The sequence below is a fragment of the Xiphias gladius genome, chromosome 24 (assembly GCF_016859285.1).
Source record: "Xiphias gladius isolate SHS-SW01 ecotype Sanya breed wild chromosome 24, ASM1685928v1, whole genome shotgun sequence".
NCBI lineage: Eukaryota > Metazoa > Chordata > Actinopteri > Istiophoriformes > Xiphiidae > Xiphias > Xiphias gladius.
In genome coordinates this window covers 8,045,790-8,062,929 of record NC_053423.1, presented here as the reverse complement: position 1 = coordinate 8,062,929, position 17,140 = coordinate 8,045,790, and the positions used below count along the sequence as shown (strand labels likewise).

At 42.3% G+C, this 17,140-nt stretch overlaps 3 protein-coding genes and 1 pseudogene across 8 annotated transcripts in view; all 4 read right to left on the bottom strand.

Moving 5' to 3' along the window:
- The window catches only part of LOC120786050 (coagulation factor XI-like), a 4,285-nt gene extending 827 nt beyond the window's left edge, over window positions 1-3,458 (bottom strand). Inside the window, exons 1-9 of the mRNA XM_040121111.1 lie at window positions 3,011-3,458; window positions 2,660-2,831; window positions 2,363-2,519; window positions 2,007-2,116; window positions 1,727-1,889; window positions 1,357-1,475; window positions 1,127-1,259; window positions 736-842; window positions 158-317 (exon numbers count right to left, since the gene is read on the bottom strand). Of these exons, the coding sequence (XP_039977045.1) occupies window positions 158-317; window positions 736-842; window positions 1,127-1,259; window positions 1,357-1,475; window positions 1,727-1,889; window positions 2,007-2,116; window positions 2,363-2,519; window positions 2,660-2,720 (1,010 nt within the window). The 5' untranslated portion in view covers window positions 2,721-2,831; window positions 3,011-3,458. The remainder of the gene's footprint in view (window positions 1-157; window positions 318-735; window positions 843-1,126; window positions 1,260-1,356; window positions 1,476-1,726; window positions 1,890-2,006; window positions 2,117-2,362; window positions 2,520-2,659; window positions 2,832-3,010) is intronic.
- Window positions 3,459-3,918: 460 nt separating this feature from the next.
- Window positions 3,919-13,707, bottom strand: LOC120786197 (glutathione S-transferase A-like). Of its 2 annotated transcripts, none has more exons than XM_040121447.1 (6): window positions 13,419-13,672; window positions 12,506-12,571; window positions 7,007-7,112; window positions 6,019-6,137; window positions 4,361-4,446; window positions 3,919-4,267 (listed from the first exon to the last, which is right to left on the bottom strand). In XM_040121447.1, the coding sequence occupies exons 1-6, from the start codon at window positions 13,584-13,586 to the stop codon at window positions 4,135-4,137; spliced, it is 678 nt and encodes a 225-aa protein (XP_039977381.1). In that variant the 5' UTR covers window positions 13,587-13,672; the 3' UTR covers window positions 3,919-4,134. The 2 variants fall into 2 exon arrangements, with proteins under 2 accessions (XP_039977381.1, XP_039977380.1); XM_040121446.1 differs by lacking the exons at window positions 3,919-4,267; window positions 4,361-4,446; window positions 6,019-6,137; window positions 7,007-7,112 and adding exons at window positions 9,370-10,864; window positions 10,966-11,054; window positions 11,161-11,279; window positions 12,201-12,306 and having other exon boundaries at window positions 13,419-13,707.
- A 216-nt stretch (window positions 13,708-13,923) lies between these two features.
- Window positions 13,924-15,822, bottom strand: LOC120786398 (annotated as a pseudogene).
- The window catches only part of fhod3a (formin homology 2 domain containing 3a), a 53,378-nt gene continuing 51,036 nt past the window's right edge, over window positions 14,799-17,140 (bottom strand). For 4 of the 5 annotated variants that reach the window (XM_040121781.1, XM_040121783.1, XM_040121785.1 and 1 more), the window contains one exon: window positions 14,799-16,355. In XM_040121781.1, the coding sequence (XP_039977715.1) occupies window positions 16,273-16,355 (83 nt within the window). In that variant the 3' untranslated portion in view covers window positions 14,799-16,272. The remainder of the gene's footprint in view (window positions 16,356-17,140) is intronic. The other variant, XM_040121782.1, reaches the window with a different exon arrangement.

Sequence of the window (17,140 nt, the reverse complement as noted above, 5' to 3'; positions counted from 1 at the left end):
AAAGTGGGGCTAAAATAATGTCTGACCGATGATCAAGTTAAATGTTACATGATTTCTGGCTATTATTTGAATTCCTGGTTCAATGTTATTGTTATAAAAAGAACAGCATTTTTGTTGATGCGGGTTTACGTGCATGCGTGCATAAAGAACACTGTACCAGTAATCAGGGTCAAAGAAGGTTTCATTGACGTAGGCGTAGAACTGGCAGATGGGATCTACAGTACATTTCTTCTGACATGTGTCCAGATCGTCCATCAGCTCGTAGCGAATGTCAGAACCTTCGAAATCTACTCCTTCATGAGCCACCTTAAGCCAGCCTGTTAGCAGGGGGGGACAGGGTTAGACTGCCCCTGCTCGTCAAAGTACGGCAATATTACACTGACAATAAATTGAAAGGATAGAATGACAAACGTTCATATGTGCTAAGTGATTCCAGTCATATTATATTTGATAATAACCAAATCTAAAATAAGAGTGCTTGTCATTTATGTACACATGCAGTGTTAGAGGAAAATGGCAGAGGCTTGGTTTATCCTTGTTTCTGAAATGAATGAATAATGTTGCCATTCATTGAAAGGATCACCAAAGTCATTAGGATTCATCATCTGGAAGCCATGACTGTCTATAGAAATGTCTGTGTACAACCAAGACAGTTCATAGATGGTCTATGGCCTGTGATGGTCCACTGAAGGTGTTCCCTGTCTGACAGTTCTAGTGTCGGTTGGTGATACATACTGTTACCCGGCTGACAGAAGTGCACTGGTATCCCAGATGTGACTCCCTCTTTGGCACTGGGCACCATTTCATTTGGATTGTTCTTCAAGTAACAAATGAAGTTATCACTGCAAAAATAATGAAAATGAAATTTTAAATAAAAGTATGTCTAAGTTTTGAGATAACATAAAGCAGAGAACATCTTTGACTGAAAAGGAAAACCAAATATTTCACCCCCTTAGGACAGTTAAGATACTGTTCCAAGAACAACAAATAGGGAATAGACAGTAACTTAGCCCTCTCTAATTACTTATTGTGTTGTCTTATTGGATAAACTTTTTACAACGCAACAGAGATTAGGGTTATTTAGGTATTTGTTATACTCTGAGAAAGTTTGTCAAACACACATTACCTGACATAAGAGAAGTAGGTACAGAGTGGATGAGCAGAGCACAGTGTCTGACAGTGTTCGGCAGAGGCAGAGGGCAGGGTCTCGAAGTCGTTTCCTTGGATGTCAGTGTTTGAAAAAAGTTTGCACTCGCAGTCTGTACAAAACACAGGTAAGACAATAAGAAAAGCGTGCACAACCACCCACGGGATGTTTTCCTAGCGCTACGACTTTCGCGATGAATGTTTGCTTGCCTGCCTCAAAGTGCTGTGCTACTTGCATATTGTGGGAGAACCCGGATACTACACCGGCCTTTCTGTTGACAATCGGAGTCCTTGGTACTGTCCAGCTGAATTTCAGGTGACACTTATACCTGGATCAGAACGAGGAAACGACTCCATTATTGAATGATAGAGCCTGCTACATCACTCCACCCTGCTGATGCCAGAGCTCGGTCTTCCTTCTCATTGGATGGAACCACTCAAGTCACTAGTCATGAAAGGACACCAATCTATCCACCCTGGCACTCCTAATGTTTCCCCGCTGCGGGTTTATCTCAAATTTACCTCAAAAGATGACACTTTCGTTTAAACGGCAATGTAACATTATATTATCCAGTTTTACCTTATCTTCGCTTGTGTGAAGACATCGTTCACAAAGGTAAAGAACTGACACGCAGGGTCCTGTGTGCAGACCCGCTGACACTCTTCATAGTCTGCTGTGAACAAGACTCTGTAGTCTGCCCCGAAGAAGTCCGTGTTCTGGTACACCTGAGACAGACAAGGTTCTGCCAGACAGACAGCCCAACAGACAGACAGACAGAGAGAGAGTGAAGGAGAACGTGAGCATACATCACAAATAAATAAACGTTTTTCGCAGTGGTTTAAAATGTTTGAAAGCCTACGTGGGTCTGGGTTGCAGGGTTTGAGAGAAAAGCCTGAGGTGACACCCAGTAGCTGAGTCTGGACATTGGGCTTTCCAGAGGGAGTGGACTTGAGGTAGCAGTAGAAATGCCTGCAGAGATGGACAGATTATTCTTTGTATGTGTGTGTGTGTCTGTGTGTGTGTGAGTGTGTGTGTGTGTGTGTGTGTGTGTGTTTACCTTGAGACTAACTTGATGAAGACAGAGGCGGACCGAAATGTGACGATCAAATTTCCTTGTCAATAAAATGACAAGGAAATTTGATCATCACAGCAGCAGCAAAACTAAAGAAACAATGGGAGCAGTGTCTTCACAGGAGTGATGTGTCTCTGTCATACCTTCCATCTCTGGTCCAGTCAGGCCGAATAAAGGTAAAGAAGAGACAGGACGGGTGCTGGGTGCACAGCTGCTGACAGTGCTCCACGTCAGGAGAGTAGAGAGATGTTAGGTCTGTTCCCGGGAAATCAATGTTTTCCACAAACTCTCGGATGCATTCTGAAGACACAGAAAAGAACCACCGACACATATTATACGTACAAATGATTTTACCACGTGGTAAGTGGTAAAATAGGCAATTAAATTAAAATGTGGTCGCACTCCCGTCCTGTAATTACAATATGTTCTGTATGTATTACCTTGACTAAAGGAGAGGCTGCAGATAGAGAGCAGACCCAGCAAAATCAAATGTGTTCCCATCTTCTTGGTTTTACCTGAAAATTAGGTTGCTGAAGCCCAACTGCAGTGGAAGAGGTGGCTCTGCAGCTGTAGCCAGCCGGAGGGCTGTTTTGCAACATTTGTGCATCTGATCTATTTGCACAAGAGATTGTTGACACATTCAGTGATTGGCTTACAATGCTGCTACCCCTTTGTGCAGTAGCCAAATAAAACCAACTTACAAGCTAGATGCTTGTTAAATGAGCAACCAGGAGAGCTCCCCGAAAATTCAGAGACTCTTGCCCAGTAACACAATATATCATATACTGTACCTTGATTATTTTAATGTCTTCTTACCAGACATTAAATCAAATTTGACTTTCTAGCGTTCATATACAAGGAGTTCCAGGATGTGGTGCCAGACTCTGTTTCGTAAGCAAACTTGGACCTAGCAGGTCGATTGGCTGTTTCAGAGTCCAGATTAAAATCCAAATTTGGATGTTCTGGCTCCAAGACCATAGAACTTTATAGCTATCTTTGGTTGACGTATTTCATAACTCAAGTTTATGGCATGATTTTGCTGTTTCATTCCCCTTCTGGCGTTTTTATGGCATACTGAATCCTGTCACTGCACTATATTTTCACTCTTTTAGAACACTTTTGCTTTTTGCTTGAGAAGTTCTTGCAACCATTATGTCACAGTATGAGTAGGGATGAAACATTGCTTTGAGGCCCGAAACTGGCAATTAACACGCAGGGATAATGGTTTCATTTGCGTCCAGGACTAAACAGCTCAGTGTGGTGCTGATAATAAAGGGCTTTAACCCAGACTGCAATTTAACAATGCTTCTTAGTAGTCTTGGTATGAAAACATTTAAAAACCCACTTAACAGTTCATGTTCGGTTTATAGACTCTGTTGCCACTTGTTGGCCAAACAGGGAATGACAGGAAAACTGCAGCTCTAAAAACCAGAGGAAAGACAAACCAAATCAAAGGACAGTATAAGCATTAGTGGTTTATTTAAGATTACCAACCTCTACTGTCAAAACTCTAAAGGTGCAGGAATGAAAGTAGAAGATTTTTCACCTCAACCTCATTAACCAAACTTCAAACTCGCTATCAGAGACCAGGTTTGATGCCTATGGTCAAATGAATTTTGGTACAGAAAAATACCGTTATAGTTTAGTACCACTGCAAAAACATATTCAGGTCAAAAGTTGGCTGAAAGAGGACTTCGTGTAAACAGGCAAAACTGAAAGTCAGTTTTTATTGTTTTGGTTTACAGCACAGAAAAAATGATCTGTTGTTTAAGGTACAAACAAATGATGTTATGAAATCAACAAGAGCAGTAACAGCGAATGAGTACTTCACGAAAACATTTTGTCAGCTAAAGTAGTGTAATGCAAGGAGTGGTTACATATTAAATAACAGGGGCAGTGAGTGTGTGTTTGAATCTCAGATTCCTTTCAGTGTTTCTTGTCCCTGTGGGTTCTCCAGCCAGGTAGGAGGCCAGCTAGCTTTGATGCTGGGTCTGTCCTTCAGAGAGTTATAGTATGCTGCCAGTTTAGGGTGCTGTTCCTCAGATAACCTACAGAATGGAGAAGAGTTACGATGCACGCATTGCTTTTTATATCCTTTCATTCATCTTGTCGGGTCATTTTCAGTCCTTTAATCCACTTACCCAAAACGGAAGAGATAAGCGATGCTTGGATAAACTGTCACATCAGCCAGTGAAAAGTTCTTTCCTGCCAGGTAAGAGCCGGATACCTAGAGAACGGCACAAAATAGTTGAGGCCGCATTCATGGGGTTGGTGCGCAGATCTGAACAATTACGCTGTACCTACATGGCAGCGGCGATGGGTGGTTAGCCTATAGCTTGACTAACTAAACATTACACATACCTTATAGGTGCATATGCCCTTAAGGGAGTTTGAACTATTGAGAAATGAATTAGACGAGAAGATGGATTCCGCTCTCATGTCTGTCGGGTAAATATGAAGCGGCAGCCAGTTAGCTTAGCTTAGTTTAACGTACAGACTGGAAACAGGAGGAAGCGGCTAGCCTGCCTCTGACCAAAGGAAACAAAAACCTCATTAAATGAATATCTTATATTTCCTTTGTTTAATCTATACAAAGGGCAAAGTGTAAAAACAACAAGTTGCAGTCTTACTTGGGGTTGTGATCCGGACTATTTCTTGGCTGGGTGCAGTGACTTCCTAGTTAGAGCAGCACATAACCCAATAAAACTACAACTTGTTATGGTTAGACTCTGTATCTCCGTCATTCCCTGTGTTTTCATTTGTTGTCTGTCCCTTGTGTGGTTGTTTGAGCCCAGTTTGTCTTTCTCCCGGTCTGTGTGCGTATGTGTGTTTGTATGGGCGTGGCGTGGCTATCCGCTTCCTTCTCCTGCCAATCCACCCGAGCATCAGGTCTTCAACTCCACAAACTACTGCAGTATTTAAACCTCCAGCTCATCCCTCTAGTCTACGCCAGGTCGTTCAGTCACCAATGTGGTACCATTGCTACGGCCAAGTTCCTACTTTCTGTATGTTTTCTCCTCCTGTTTGCCTGAGCTTTCCTAATCCTGTGCTTGTCTGTGCCTCAGGTTTATTTGCTCCCGTTGCGTCAGTTCACCTGCCACGTCCAGCTCAGTCCTTGTGTACTGCACCTAATTTGGATCACATTACCGCCGCCTGTCCTGCCTCGCCATCAGCTCCCATTGCATGCTCCGCTCCATCTTACCTGCTCCACCTGCAAAGCTCCACCAGAGCAAGCCTAATCCACCAGCCACGATTCTGTAACAACGCTGGCTCAGGCAACTCATCAATCCTCATATCAAGTCTGCAATAAATTAACTTTCAAACCACTAACAGTCGCCTGGTTTGTGTTCTGAATTTTGGGTCGAAAATTGAACACAACTGTCTCCTGGCTCCAGCTTAATATTTAACTTACCGGTGTGAGAGTGGTATTGATCTTCTCATAACTCTTGGCTAAAAGGTGACTAAGTTCCCAAACAATCTATTGGAATATTCCTATTAATATTTTCCTGAAAATGTTGAAAATAAAACCTGGTTTTGCCAACATCTTAAGATTAAAGGTTTTCCCAGACTTTCCAAACTATAGTACATAGTGCTGCTGCTGCTGCTCCCATGACTTTAGCTTAACAGAAAGCTTACAAAACAGAATTCCTTTTATCCACCATATGTAACTGCAGGGTCAGTTTAAAAAAACACTGCGCTTGTGTCACTTCAGCTAAAACCCTCCCTCCGCAGCTCTCTCTCTCCTGTTAATGTCTCACAGTATGTCTATGATGCTATTGTATTTTATGTCTGCATTTACCTTGTGCAGGTATCCCTCCCACAGTTTGATCTCAGCACTCAGAGCCTCTCTGTTTCTCTTCACAGCAGAGTCGTGTCTCTCTCCCTCCGGGACCTTCCAGTTGTAGTAGATAACATCCGCTGGAGGAAAAAAAAAAAAAAAAAAAAAGTCAAACAGGCATTCAGGCGTGACAGCGGCGCTCGGAGGTATGACAACTATATCGATAAAATTTATCCACACATTGCTCAACATCCACTCCCGCGCTGTGCCGAGACTGACTGCTTTTATTCCCCCTTTAGCAGCTGAGGGTGGCCTCAGTCAGGACATTATTAAGTAACATCAGTTTAAATTAAAGTTAAAGTTTAACGCAGCCTTGTCGGAAAATAATGCGTTCACATTATGCACAAGTTAATTATAATTCATTGGGAATTCAGCTCTCTTATTTTTGGACCCCTCCCCTTAAATGAAGTGCCCCTGTCCCATGACTTCAGTTGGGCATGCAAGCTAGCCTGAGCATGTGATCCTTTGTGGGATTAACAAAGGACCTTTCAACAACACTCCCTGTTTTGAGGGGTGCACCACGTAGACTCAATGCATTGTGTCCTGACTTAATTACGTGAATGCACAGCTCATCGGTGCATGGCATGTGTTTTGAACGACTCGGGTCTCTTTTGGGGGGGGGGGGGCTGACTGAAGACATGAAGTCTCATTGGTTTAAAGGTGGCAGATTGGCGTATGATGTTGCCAAGTGCACTGTAGTTCAAAGTCTCAAAATGCCGACCTCTGAGTGGCAACAACAACTTAAGTCATAAAGTAACTGCTGTGGAAGAGCTTTCACAGCCTGGTTAAACTTTAATAACTCACTAAATCCAAGTGGTTCAAAAGTTGTTTGGAGGGACTAACTTCATCAGATACATTATTATTAAGATGCAGGATTTATATGGTCAACAAATTATGGTTTGCAAACAGCAATGAAATCCTTCAGCTTTGCGTGTAAGGGTTAACATACCCATTTTCTGGTTGAGCGTGAGACCCTCAAACATGCGCTGGTACATCAGTGCCTGCTCAGCAGGGCAGTCAGGGATCAGCTTGTTCCCCTGGGACTTGAACTGGCTCTGTTGTTAGACACATGAAAAAAAAGCAGCTATTATGAACAGCAGCATGGAGCTCCAGTTTCTTTTCCCCTGTAGTGTAGGGTTTCTGTTTGTCTATGAAGCATTGTTGAACACACACAGCACATGGAGCGCTCCTGCTTATTAACTCCTCGGAGTATAAGGTATATATTAACTAGGTCCAAGTTCAGCACTTTGGCCGAGGTCTCACCTCCAGGTACATGCAGGCGCCGTAGGACTCATTCAGGATATAACTCCCGTGTTTGAAGGCAGGAAGCTTTAAGAAAGAAGCATTCTTATTTATTTATTTATTTACATTCATACATACATATACATATACATATACATATACATACACACACACACACACACACACACACACACACACACACACACACACACACACACACACACACACATATAAATAAATATGTATAATGTAAATATATATCGAATATTCATGACCCTGGGATTCATGCTCATGACTTCCTCGGACTTGTGTCATGCTTTCTCAAGAGCAGCAGTTTTTTTTGTTGTTCTGCTGCAGGTCTTCTCCTCCAGGGGCGATCATGCCCCACCAGCACAGGGAGCCCCACAGCCCAGCAGAGTCATGGGGGGGTCATGTTTCCGGAGCGTCTTCACTATGCTGTGATCTGTCGCTGTGAGTGGAGAGGTGAAGAAAAGTCCCTTGTCTTCAACCACCTGCGCTCCTTCTCCCTCACATCCAAGCCATCACATCCCATCCCCCATCAAAGATGCGAGACAAAGATGCGTGACTCAGGAAAGTTATGGAAAGTTTAAGTGTGGTACCTAAGTGTGGTCTCTAGCTACTTGTGTCAACAGGCGTTAGCAAAGCCAACCGCGTGGAGGGAGGAGTTTGCTTTCTTTTACTCTTTTGATCTCCGACGTGCAGGAATATGGGCGAAATGGAAACATGAAACCTGCGCTAAAATAAAACGATTTTCTTCACTGATACGAACCTGTAAAGATAACGTTTAAACACTGAAATGAAAAAAAAAATAATAAATTTCAATACTTTGACTTATAGTTTTAAAAGTAAAACATAAAGTAAAAAAAAAACAATCAAAGAAAGTAACCAAATGTCTGCTATTTTCCAGCAGTGATTTAAAGTGTGTACTACTCATCCTTACAGGGTTTATAGGGATCTGATCATGGCTGCGATTTTTTTCATATATGCGTTTATCTTGGTTCATCGTGGTTGGTTTTTATTCTAATCAGTTTTGTTTTTTTTTGTGCTACATCCTGAACTTTGACTATTGAAAACTCACAGTGACTCAACACTTTCCATTCACCCGCGCGCGCGCGCGCGACACACACACACACACACACACACACAAACCAGCTCTGGCCTCTGTCACTCACACTAGTCAACCTCATCCGTACTGAATCTAACAGACATCACTGATCCTTTTTGTGAGCAGCCACTGTTCACATTGCTCACATACAATTCATGCCTCTTTCTAGAACTCTAAGATGTTGAGCATTTGAAGAGCTGCCAGTACCAACACTACAGTGAGTGATGTGAACTGTGTGTGGAAATGAGCAAGACTTCTGTCATGTATTTGACACGGTTTGCTGTCACTGTCACGGTGTGCAGTTGCATTCAAAGACAACCTGCTGAATAAAAGAAAGTTGCAGAAATTACATGAACAGGGCCGCAATACATACATTCACCTGCTGACCAGTATTATAATCATGTTTCTGAGCCGATTTTAATGATCTCTCCATATTTCAGTGACAACCCATTCAGAGCATTTAGTGTAGCTTGTTTTTTGAGTGAACAAACATTCTACTTCTTTATGTGGTTTCATTTCCGGTCCAAAATTCTTATCAGGGGGAAAAAAATCTTTATCTGTCCGCTGCAGTATGCAGATACTGTCTTCATTGAGTGTAAGCATTTCCTGTAAGTGTGCGTGAGCCAGAGTATGGGTGTCATTTTTGCTTGACGGCCATGACACAGACATTTTCTGCTGACAAAAACGTGGAGACGGAAAAATAAAGCCACGATGCATTACCACTAATAAACACAACTAATACACTACTTTGAGCATTTTAACAAACAATATGTTGGTTTGATGCGCATTTTTTATGTTTGTCTGTAAGGTTTTTGTCGCATGCCTTGATTGTCCTGTGCACACGGGGTGTCCATAAAAAAGAGTGATAGTGAACTGCTCTCATCGGACCATCCTGTGTACATACAGTAGAAGTTGAAAAAAATGGATGAATACAGTACACAAAATTCAGGTTGCAGTTTTCCTTTTTAATGTAGAGGCGCCGTAGAAAAGATGAAGCTCTCTGATACGTATACATACTGACTTCTTTTAACTCACCGGTTACACAAGGCCTTTATTATTCAGAGCTGGTGTTTCCCCACTATTTGGCTTTTATTTTCGAATATCATAAATTTGGTCTTGCGGGCTGACTGTCAGCGTGTGATCATCAGCATTAATTCACTGGCATTGTCGGGAAGAGTGAGACCCGTGGCTGCAGATGTTTCCAGCATAGGCTACTGGTTCACTGATGCATGCATGCTTTTAAAGCCAAGTGTGATGGATCTTACAGTGAACAGTACACATATTCCTTAAGTATTCCATGTCTGTGAACTCCTGAACTGACACCAAGCATATGTGTATTGCTCCTGTCAGACAGGAAGCAGAGGCTGTTGGTTGGATGGGGATGCCCCGTGAGAGTTTTATCTTTTCCAAATAAAATACCAACTGCCCCTGTAATCACCAGCTGATGGGGCAAAACAGGAAGCTCCCAGTCCACAGAGCCAAGAACTAAGCATGAGCTCAGAGAAAGATCCGAAACATTCAGCCGGTAGATTGGATTCAAGGGCCAAGACGTAGACCATAGAACTGTGAAAGCTGCTGCACTCACGGTAGAGTGTGCAGGATCTCAACCCAAGCTCATATGTAAAACACCTCTCCATGGCTGGTGCACAAATCTACATTTTATATATCTACATTTTAACTGCAGTTAATGTCACAAAGAGGGTCTGCATTCTGCGTAAAATGCAAAATCATGAACAGGATGGGATGTACAACTGTCTCATTCACTGCATGCAAAGTTCTGATGACACAGGGCATTCCAGTTACCTGCAGAACTGGTGCAGAGGAAAACCAGCTCTGGCATGTGCATTCAGACGATCAAACAAATATGTCACGTCCTCAAAGACACCGCCTACGTTTTCTACTGCAATCTAATCTGTGGTGTACTAAACCTGAATATTGGGGTTTTATGGCGTTAATGCAATGTTGCGTTCAGCTCTTATATGGTCATCTAATCACATAACATTCAAACTCTTCATCTTTTACTCTCAGACTTTGTTGACGCCTTCAGCAGCCACAGCTTGGTTTTATTTGGCCTATGCTATCATTGCAGACTCAATGCTCTCTGATAGAGGTGATTCACATTCAACACTAAGGTTGAAACCTATAGGAAGACTCAAAATGCATTAACTGCTCTTGTAACTCTGCTATGCCAACAGTGAAAAAGTGTGAGTTAAAACTATACTAAACAAAAGCAAAAGCAAAAGCATTTTTAGAGAAACCAGACTGCTACGTTACAGGCAGACGTGGCTTCGAAGTGAGTGTGAATATCAGATGTCTTTGAGTGTGTCACATCCCATGGGCTTCTCCAGCCAATGAGGAGGCCAGGTGGCTTTGATGCTGGGTCTCTCCTTCAGCTGAGCGTAGTACTTTCCCAGTTGAGGGTAATGCTCTGCAGATAACCTGGAAAACAGAAGGGAGGCGACATTTGTACGGCACTGTCCAGCCGTACATCTACTGCTCAGTGTGACTTCAAGACAATACGACAGCCCTTCCCCACTTACCCAAATCTGAAAAAAGTAGCAACAGTTGGAAAAATGGTCACATCTGCTAGTGAGAAGGATGGTCCTCCCAGGTAAGTGCCTGAGCCAAGCTTGAAAGAAAGAGGGGAAAAAATACAGCGTGTTTGAATATGTAACTGCATGCCGAGTTTGTGTGTGTGTGTGTGTGCGCGTGCGTGTGTGCTTTACATACACTACCTTCTGCAGGTAACCCTCCCAGAGTTTGAGTTCAGTGGCCAGAGCCTCTCTCTTTCTCTTAAGAGCTGAGTCATGCCTCTCTCCCTCAGGGACAAACCAGTCATAGTAGACTACCGCATCTTAAAAACATCGAAAAGAAAAACACCCACACGAACATACTGAGCAAACAGCAGCTTCAATGGGCTTATGACACTATATCCACAGTAAAAAACCTTGATAAAAGTGTAGTATTTTTAAACATCAATAACTCATTGTTCAAGGATAAGGCTGGTGTCGTTTTACATTTTTCTCACTGTTTACATACCCCATAATAAGCAGATCACAAATATATTTTGTTTTTTAAAAAGCCTCACAATTCCCTTAAATAGCTGGACACTGTAGTCTTTAGCAAATATTCCTCAAACTAGAACTAAATAGTGCATTTGTTTGGGACTACTCAGCAGCGGATTAATACACATTTGGTCGTCAGTATTTACAGCGGAAGGACAGTGTATGTGCGACTGACTCAAAACAAACTTCAGAGCCCGCGTTCATCATAATAAAGGGGCATGGCAGCCAGTGCAACAGTGCGGCTCACTGGTGTGTTTTTAATAGTTCGAGGCAAGAGAACAATGCATCAAAAATCTGCTTTTCTTCAAATGTTAATAATCTTAATTTTTAGTTCATGTACTTCAAGGACAGAAAAAAATTCAACTGTAATTGTGGCATGTACAAAAGTTTGGGCAGCCGCCATCTGGCAGATATCACAACTTGCAAACACTTTTTGTAGCCAGTTAAAAGTCTTTCTAGTCTTGATTCAGGATTTTTCATCCTCTCTCAACCTCAAATCCCTGGAAATTCGGAGCTATTTTTAGGCTATTTTGCACCCACATTTTCAATGATGTTCAAGTCATGGGACTGTGAGGGCCGTTCAAACAGCTTCAGCTTGCTGCAGGAGCTGGATTCGCCCAGGGGTGCCCAAACTTTTGCGCACAATTGTACTTCAGTAGAACTGCGGGGGAATGACTTCCAAAAGGATTTAGTTGATTGATTGGATTTACTGAGTTTTTCGTTGAATGTGAGACCCTCAAACACGCGTTGGTACATCAGCGCTTGCTCTGCCGGGCTGTCTGGGATCAGTTTGTTTCCCTGGGACTTAAACAGACTCTGCCATTAGGAGAGAAAAGAAACACACACATTTGAACACATCACACTTTTTAATGATGAGTTTAGTGTTAGTATAACTCCTTAAAATTGAGTGATCTATCTTTTTTTATCACTATCATCATCATTATTATTATTATTATTATTATTATTATTATTATTATTATTATTATTATTTTAGGTGATGGACTGGTTCACCTACCTCCAGGTAAAAACATGCAGCACAGGATTCATTCACAGTGATGTCTCCATGTTTGAAAGCGGGAACCTTAAAAGACAAACAGGTTATAAGCACAACGGGCTACTCAAGGGGTGACCTGCTATCATGAGTTCAATCCAGTATGAATGCTAATTCTACTGGGAGCTAATTAAAGACTAATGAACTTGCAGTGCTGTGTCACACAGAGGAACAAACACTTGCTCACAACGAACTTTTGAACAAAACATGATTAGCTGGCTGTAGCTTAAGGGTAAATTAAGGGGAGGACATTTTTTTCTTTTTTCTTTTTTTTTGGCTTGAGCTACATCGCAGCATATCACGTTTTGACTCGAATACGGCATAAATATCTTCAAAACCCAGTCAATTCAGTTTTTTTTTTTTTTACCTTGCTCGGTGGTAAAGTACAAGCCCGTTGAATCACGAACGGAGACTTTTAACTGACATTTAATGACTTGTGATGACTCCCACTTGCCGCACAAACTCTACCTTCTCATCGCTTCTACTGGTCGTTGTGCCCTTTTCTGGTGCGTTTGAGTGACAGGCACTTAAGTGCGTCATAGACATTGATATATTCATACACTTCTGAAAACCTGCTTGATAAATTTAATATAAGCGGGTGTAACTCGTCCATCCCTGTGTCAAAAGCCCTCTGTTCAGTTCTGTTCAACGGGTGTGCTTTTTTTGCCAGTAAGCTGGAATTTCTGAAATGCTTAAAAGTTTTGAGTGGAGTCAAAAGTTAATGAGCGCGAAGGCGACGGCTACTTCCACTGTTCATGCAGGCTGAGTTTACTGTGCGCTTTTAATTAGGAAGGTGCGGGATAATTAATGAATTCTAGTTAGTCTACTTCATTAAAAGCTGCTGGTTCCGTTTGGCTTTTCTGCAGGCTACTCCTACCTGTCCCCGGGGATTTATAGCCAACACTTCCTTGGACTTGTGCTCCTTTTTCTCGAGGAAGAGCATTTTTTGGTTGTAGCCCTGCAGGTTCTTCTCCTCCAGGGCGATCATCACCCTCCAGCAGGGAACGGAGCCGGAGCCCCACAGCAGAGTCATGTCCTGGGCCATGGTTTCGGAGGTTTAACAGCCTGAAGCCTGCGCCGTCCACCCGTCGCCTGGACTGAGGAGAGAGACGAGTTGCGGGCAGTATCTGTACACAAGACGAAGGGATGTGATGTTGTCCTTTCATGTAGATCTCCAGCTATAATTAAAGTCAATATTGCCACCTTATGGCGGGGAGATCAAATAAAGGCATTTGCGACTCATTTTGAAAGTAATCCCATCTGAAAAATCAAAAATTGAATACACAGCTGTATGTTGTTTTTTTTTTTTTTTTTAAATCCAATTTACTGTTAAACAAACTAACAGACATACAATAAAAATGGTGAAGGCATGTGTGTGTGCTTCAAAGGTCCTTCAGGATGTCATAATCCTGCGGGCTGGCCAGCCAGGGTGGGGGCCAGCTGGCTTTAATGCTGGGTCTGTCCTTCTACAAGCTATGATACCCGGCCAGTTTGGGGTAACGTCCAGCAGACCCCCAAACGAAAGGACACAAGGTTGACAAGTCACCGAGAAACCAAGCAAAGGCTGGGCTCCTTCTTCCAGCAAGTAGTGCACTCAGTCGCCAACTCGAAACGGAAAGCAAAAGCAATGTTTGGAAAGACAGTCACGTCAGCCAACGAGAAGGCCCCGGCCAGGTATGAGCCTGCAGCCACCTTGATGCAGAAACACTGCTGTCAGACTAGGTTGTGTGTCCGTATGCATGTGTGTGTATCTCAATGAGTTTATCAGTGAAGGCGAGACCCTCCATCATGCGTTGGTACATCAGTGCTTGTTCTGCAGGACTGTCAGGGATCAGTTTGTTGCCCTTACAATCATCGTGTGTATGCTACGCCTACTTGTCCCTTCGGGGGTGATTTTCGAGACTTCCTGAGACTTGCGCTCTCCTTTCTCAAGGGCAGCAACTTGCGTTTGTAGCCCCGCAGCTTCTTCTCCCCCAGAGTGATCATAACTCGGCAGCAGGGAGGGGACCCAGCCCCTCACAGCAGACTCACTGACTTGCCATGGACACAAAGTAGCACGGACAGCAGCCCAGTCAATGAAACAAAACGAAAAGACCACACATTGAGCTGCACTAGTAAAGTGAGCAGCAGTTGGGCAGTTTATGGCACCTCATTAATCTACAGGATGGTCTAATGTGGTCTACTGTGTATTCAAGGGCTCAGAAGTGAAAGCAGTGAAGAAGAATGACATGCACCTCCACTTTTTTATTCAATGGTTTTGTCTTTTATTGCAGAAAGTGTATACACAGCATTTCAAGTGGAAGTGTTTGTAACCATAGTTTCATGTTCAGCTCACTACATGATATTTATGCAGTGACGTTTCCCAGTTTTCGCTGTACTGTGAGAGGAGCGCACACTTCAGTTGGGACTTAAATTATCCAGACTGTTCCACGACCTATTCATGTTCATACAAAGTACGACGTGGCCACAAAGTTCAAAGTAAATGTTGCTCCCCTCTCTCTGCAGGGAGCAACATTTTAAAAACACATATTTCATCTCTGACCACACCTTTCATTTCTTTTATTTTTAATTACAATTCACAGAATAGTCTCTTTTTATCCTTTTCTCTCAGACTATAATACAAGTTTCTACAGAAAATTACAAAAATAATACAGAACGTGAACCGCACTAAACGTGCACACTGTATCTGGCAGCTGACAAGGGCATTTACACATTTCTTGCAGAACTCTCTGCATGTCCTTCAAATAGATTATTCAAAATTTAAAAAAAAAAAAAGGTGTTGTCTTTTTGTCTTTTGACATTTTACAGATTTCCTCTGAGATAAAACTTTCTTTATCTGTGTTTTTAATCAGTTCATTTCAGCATGACAGACTATTAATGCTGAATAAGGTGCAAGATGTCAGAGCTTTGCAAATAAATACTGAGGACGATTTTGTCAAAATAAAAAACGTAATTGTATCCAACACTCATACTCGGTATAAGTACAACTGTGAAGGTGACATTTGTGAGTCATTTGAGAAGTGAATAAAACAATAGGAAGAGATGGCAAAAAGGTACAGAAATTTCCCTTATAAATGAAAGGCACGCATCACATTGAAAACCTTTCACATTCCTACTAAACGCCGTTCCACTCGCCACTTGTCAAACGTGCAGCTGCAGAATCAAACGTGCATTCTCATAAAGGACAATTCTTAGTTAGCCTCTCTGTTTTGCGGCGAGCTCTGGGGACTCTTTGAAACTGGATAGGAGAACAAACTGAGCTTCCTCTTCAGCCCGTTCATGTTTATAACTCAAATTCACAGCTTAAATAAATGAAACGTGGTGAAGTCACAGCTGCAGAAACTTACAAGCAAAAATTATCCCTTTGGACTAACACAATGTTTAAAATATGTTTGTATAAATAAAAAATGTTTCAGCTCAGTTTAGAGCATCACTGAATCCGAATTTTCTTTTCCTTCTTGCCAAGTTGAATATATCAGTCCTCATTCAACGCATTCTCTTGCTTCACTTCCACTTTTTCTTCAGGAGGATTTTTCTTTGTGTTGCATTATCATGGCTGCAGTTTCATCACTCAGACACATCAGGCAGGATTAGCAGCTGGCAAAAACCTAAAAGGGCACGTAACTAGTGGAATACAACTTTGTAAAGTGTGGTGAAGGCAGGCAGCTGACAGAGGTGTGGCATCAATGTTTGCCACTCTGTTTCCACAGCAACGAGGAGGAGGTGGGTGATCACATTTGTGTATCTGGAGAGTCGGTTAGTCCTAAAGCGAGAGCTTCTTCTGGTGTCAGACCGTTCTTCAGAGTCCGCCTCACTGTGAGAAGAGAAGAGGAGAGAAGATTAGCTACCATATGGTCATGTGCTTTTCCTTAACTGGTTCTGTATCCCAACGCCCTACTTCATACTAAATATATACAGTATGTACAATATATAGCAAGTTTCATGGTATACTGTTTTTGCAGTTAGTGTAGCAAAGAATCCAAACACTTACCTGTTTTATACTAACAGGAAATGACGCAATATTTGTACCGTCAGGGTCAATTGTGTCAAGCTGTGACTTTAAAATGTCATTTACACTCTCCCCAAACACATTTAAACTGACTTTAAGGTCTGAATTTATGTCTACTCTGTGCTTGTGTTGTGTTTTAGTTGTCTTTCTTACTTATTATTAAAGGGGTATTCCTGCAATTTAGTATTACACTTTAATAAAGTTGGGGGACTTCTGGGAGACAGATTTGAAAAATGGTCAGAATTTATCCAGGAGAGGCAGAGATATCCTGAATTTTAGTTCCTAGCTCCAGCTCCAAAAACACTAGATCCTACATTTCCCATAATGCAGCCAATACTGTGTTTCATTAGACCCTTCCTACCTCATTAATGCCCACTTCTTTCAAATTTCACGCCCCTGGGATCTGAATGCAGGCTTTCCTTTAAAAATGTAAAGTTAACCCCGATGACTTCATCAAAGCTCCCTAAAGCGCCACAGAAGATTATTTCCACAGGTGAGCACTGCTCCTCAAGGTAAGTTAACTGAACTCAATGTGTGAAACTAGTTTATTTTCTGAGGAGCAGTCTTACCACCCTCCACAGTTAATTTTT

What these genes read in the sequence shown, in the direction of transcription:
- LOC120786197 (XM_040121446.1), bottom strand. Translation starts at nt 13,586, where the DNA reads ATGGCCCAGGACATGACTCTGCTGTGGGGCTCCGGCTCCGTTCCCTGC. An exon ending in CTATAAATCCCCGGGGACAG is followed by an intron (nt 12,572 to 13,418) that starts GTAGGAGTAGCC and finishes TTGTCTTTTAAG; the next exon opens with GTTCCCGCTTTCAAACATGG. An exon ending in CACATTCAACGAAAAACTCA is followed by an intron (nt 11,280 to 12,200) that starts GTAAATCCAATC and finishes GATGTTTTTAAG; the next exon opens with ATGCGGTAGTCTACTATGAC.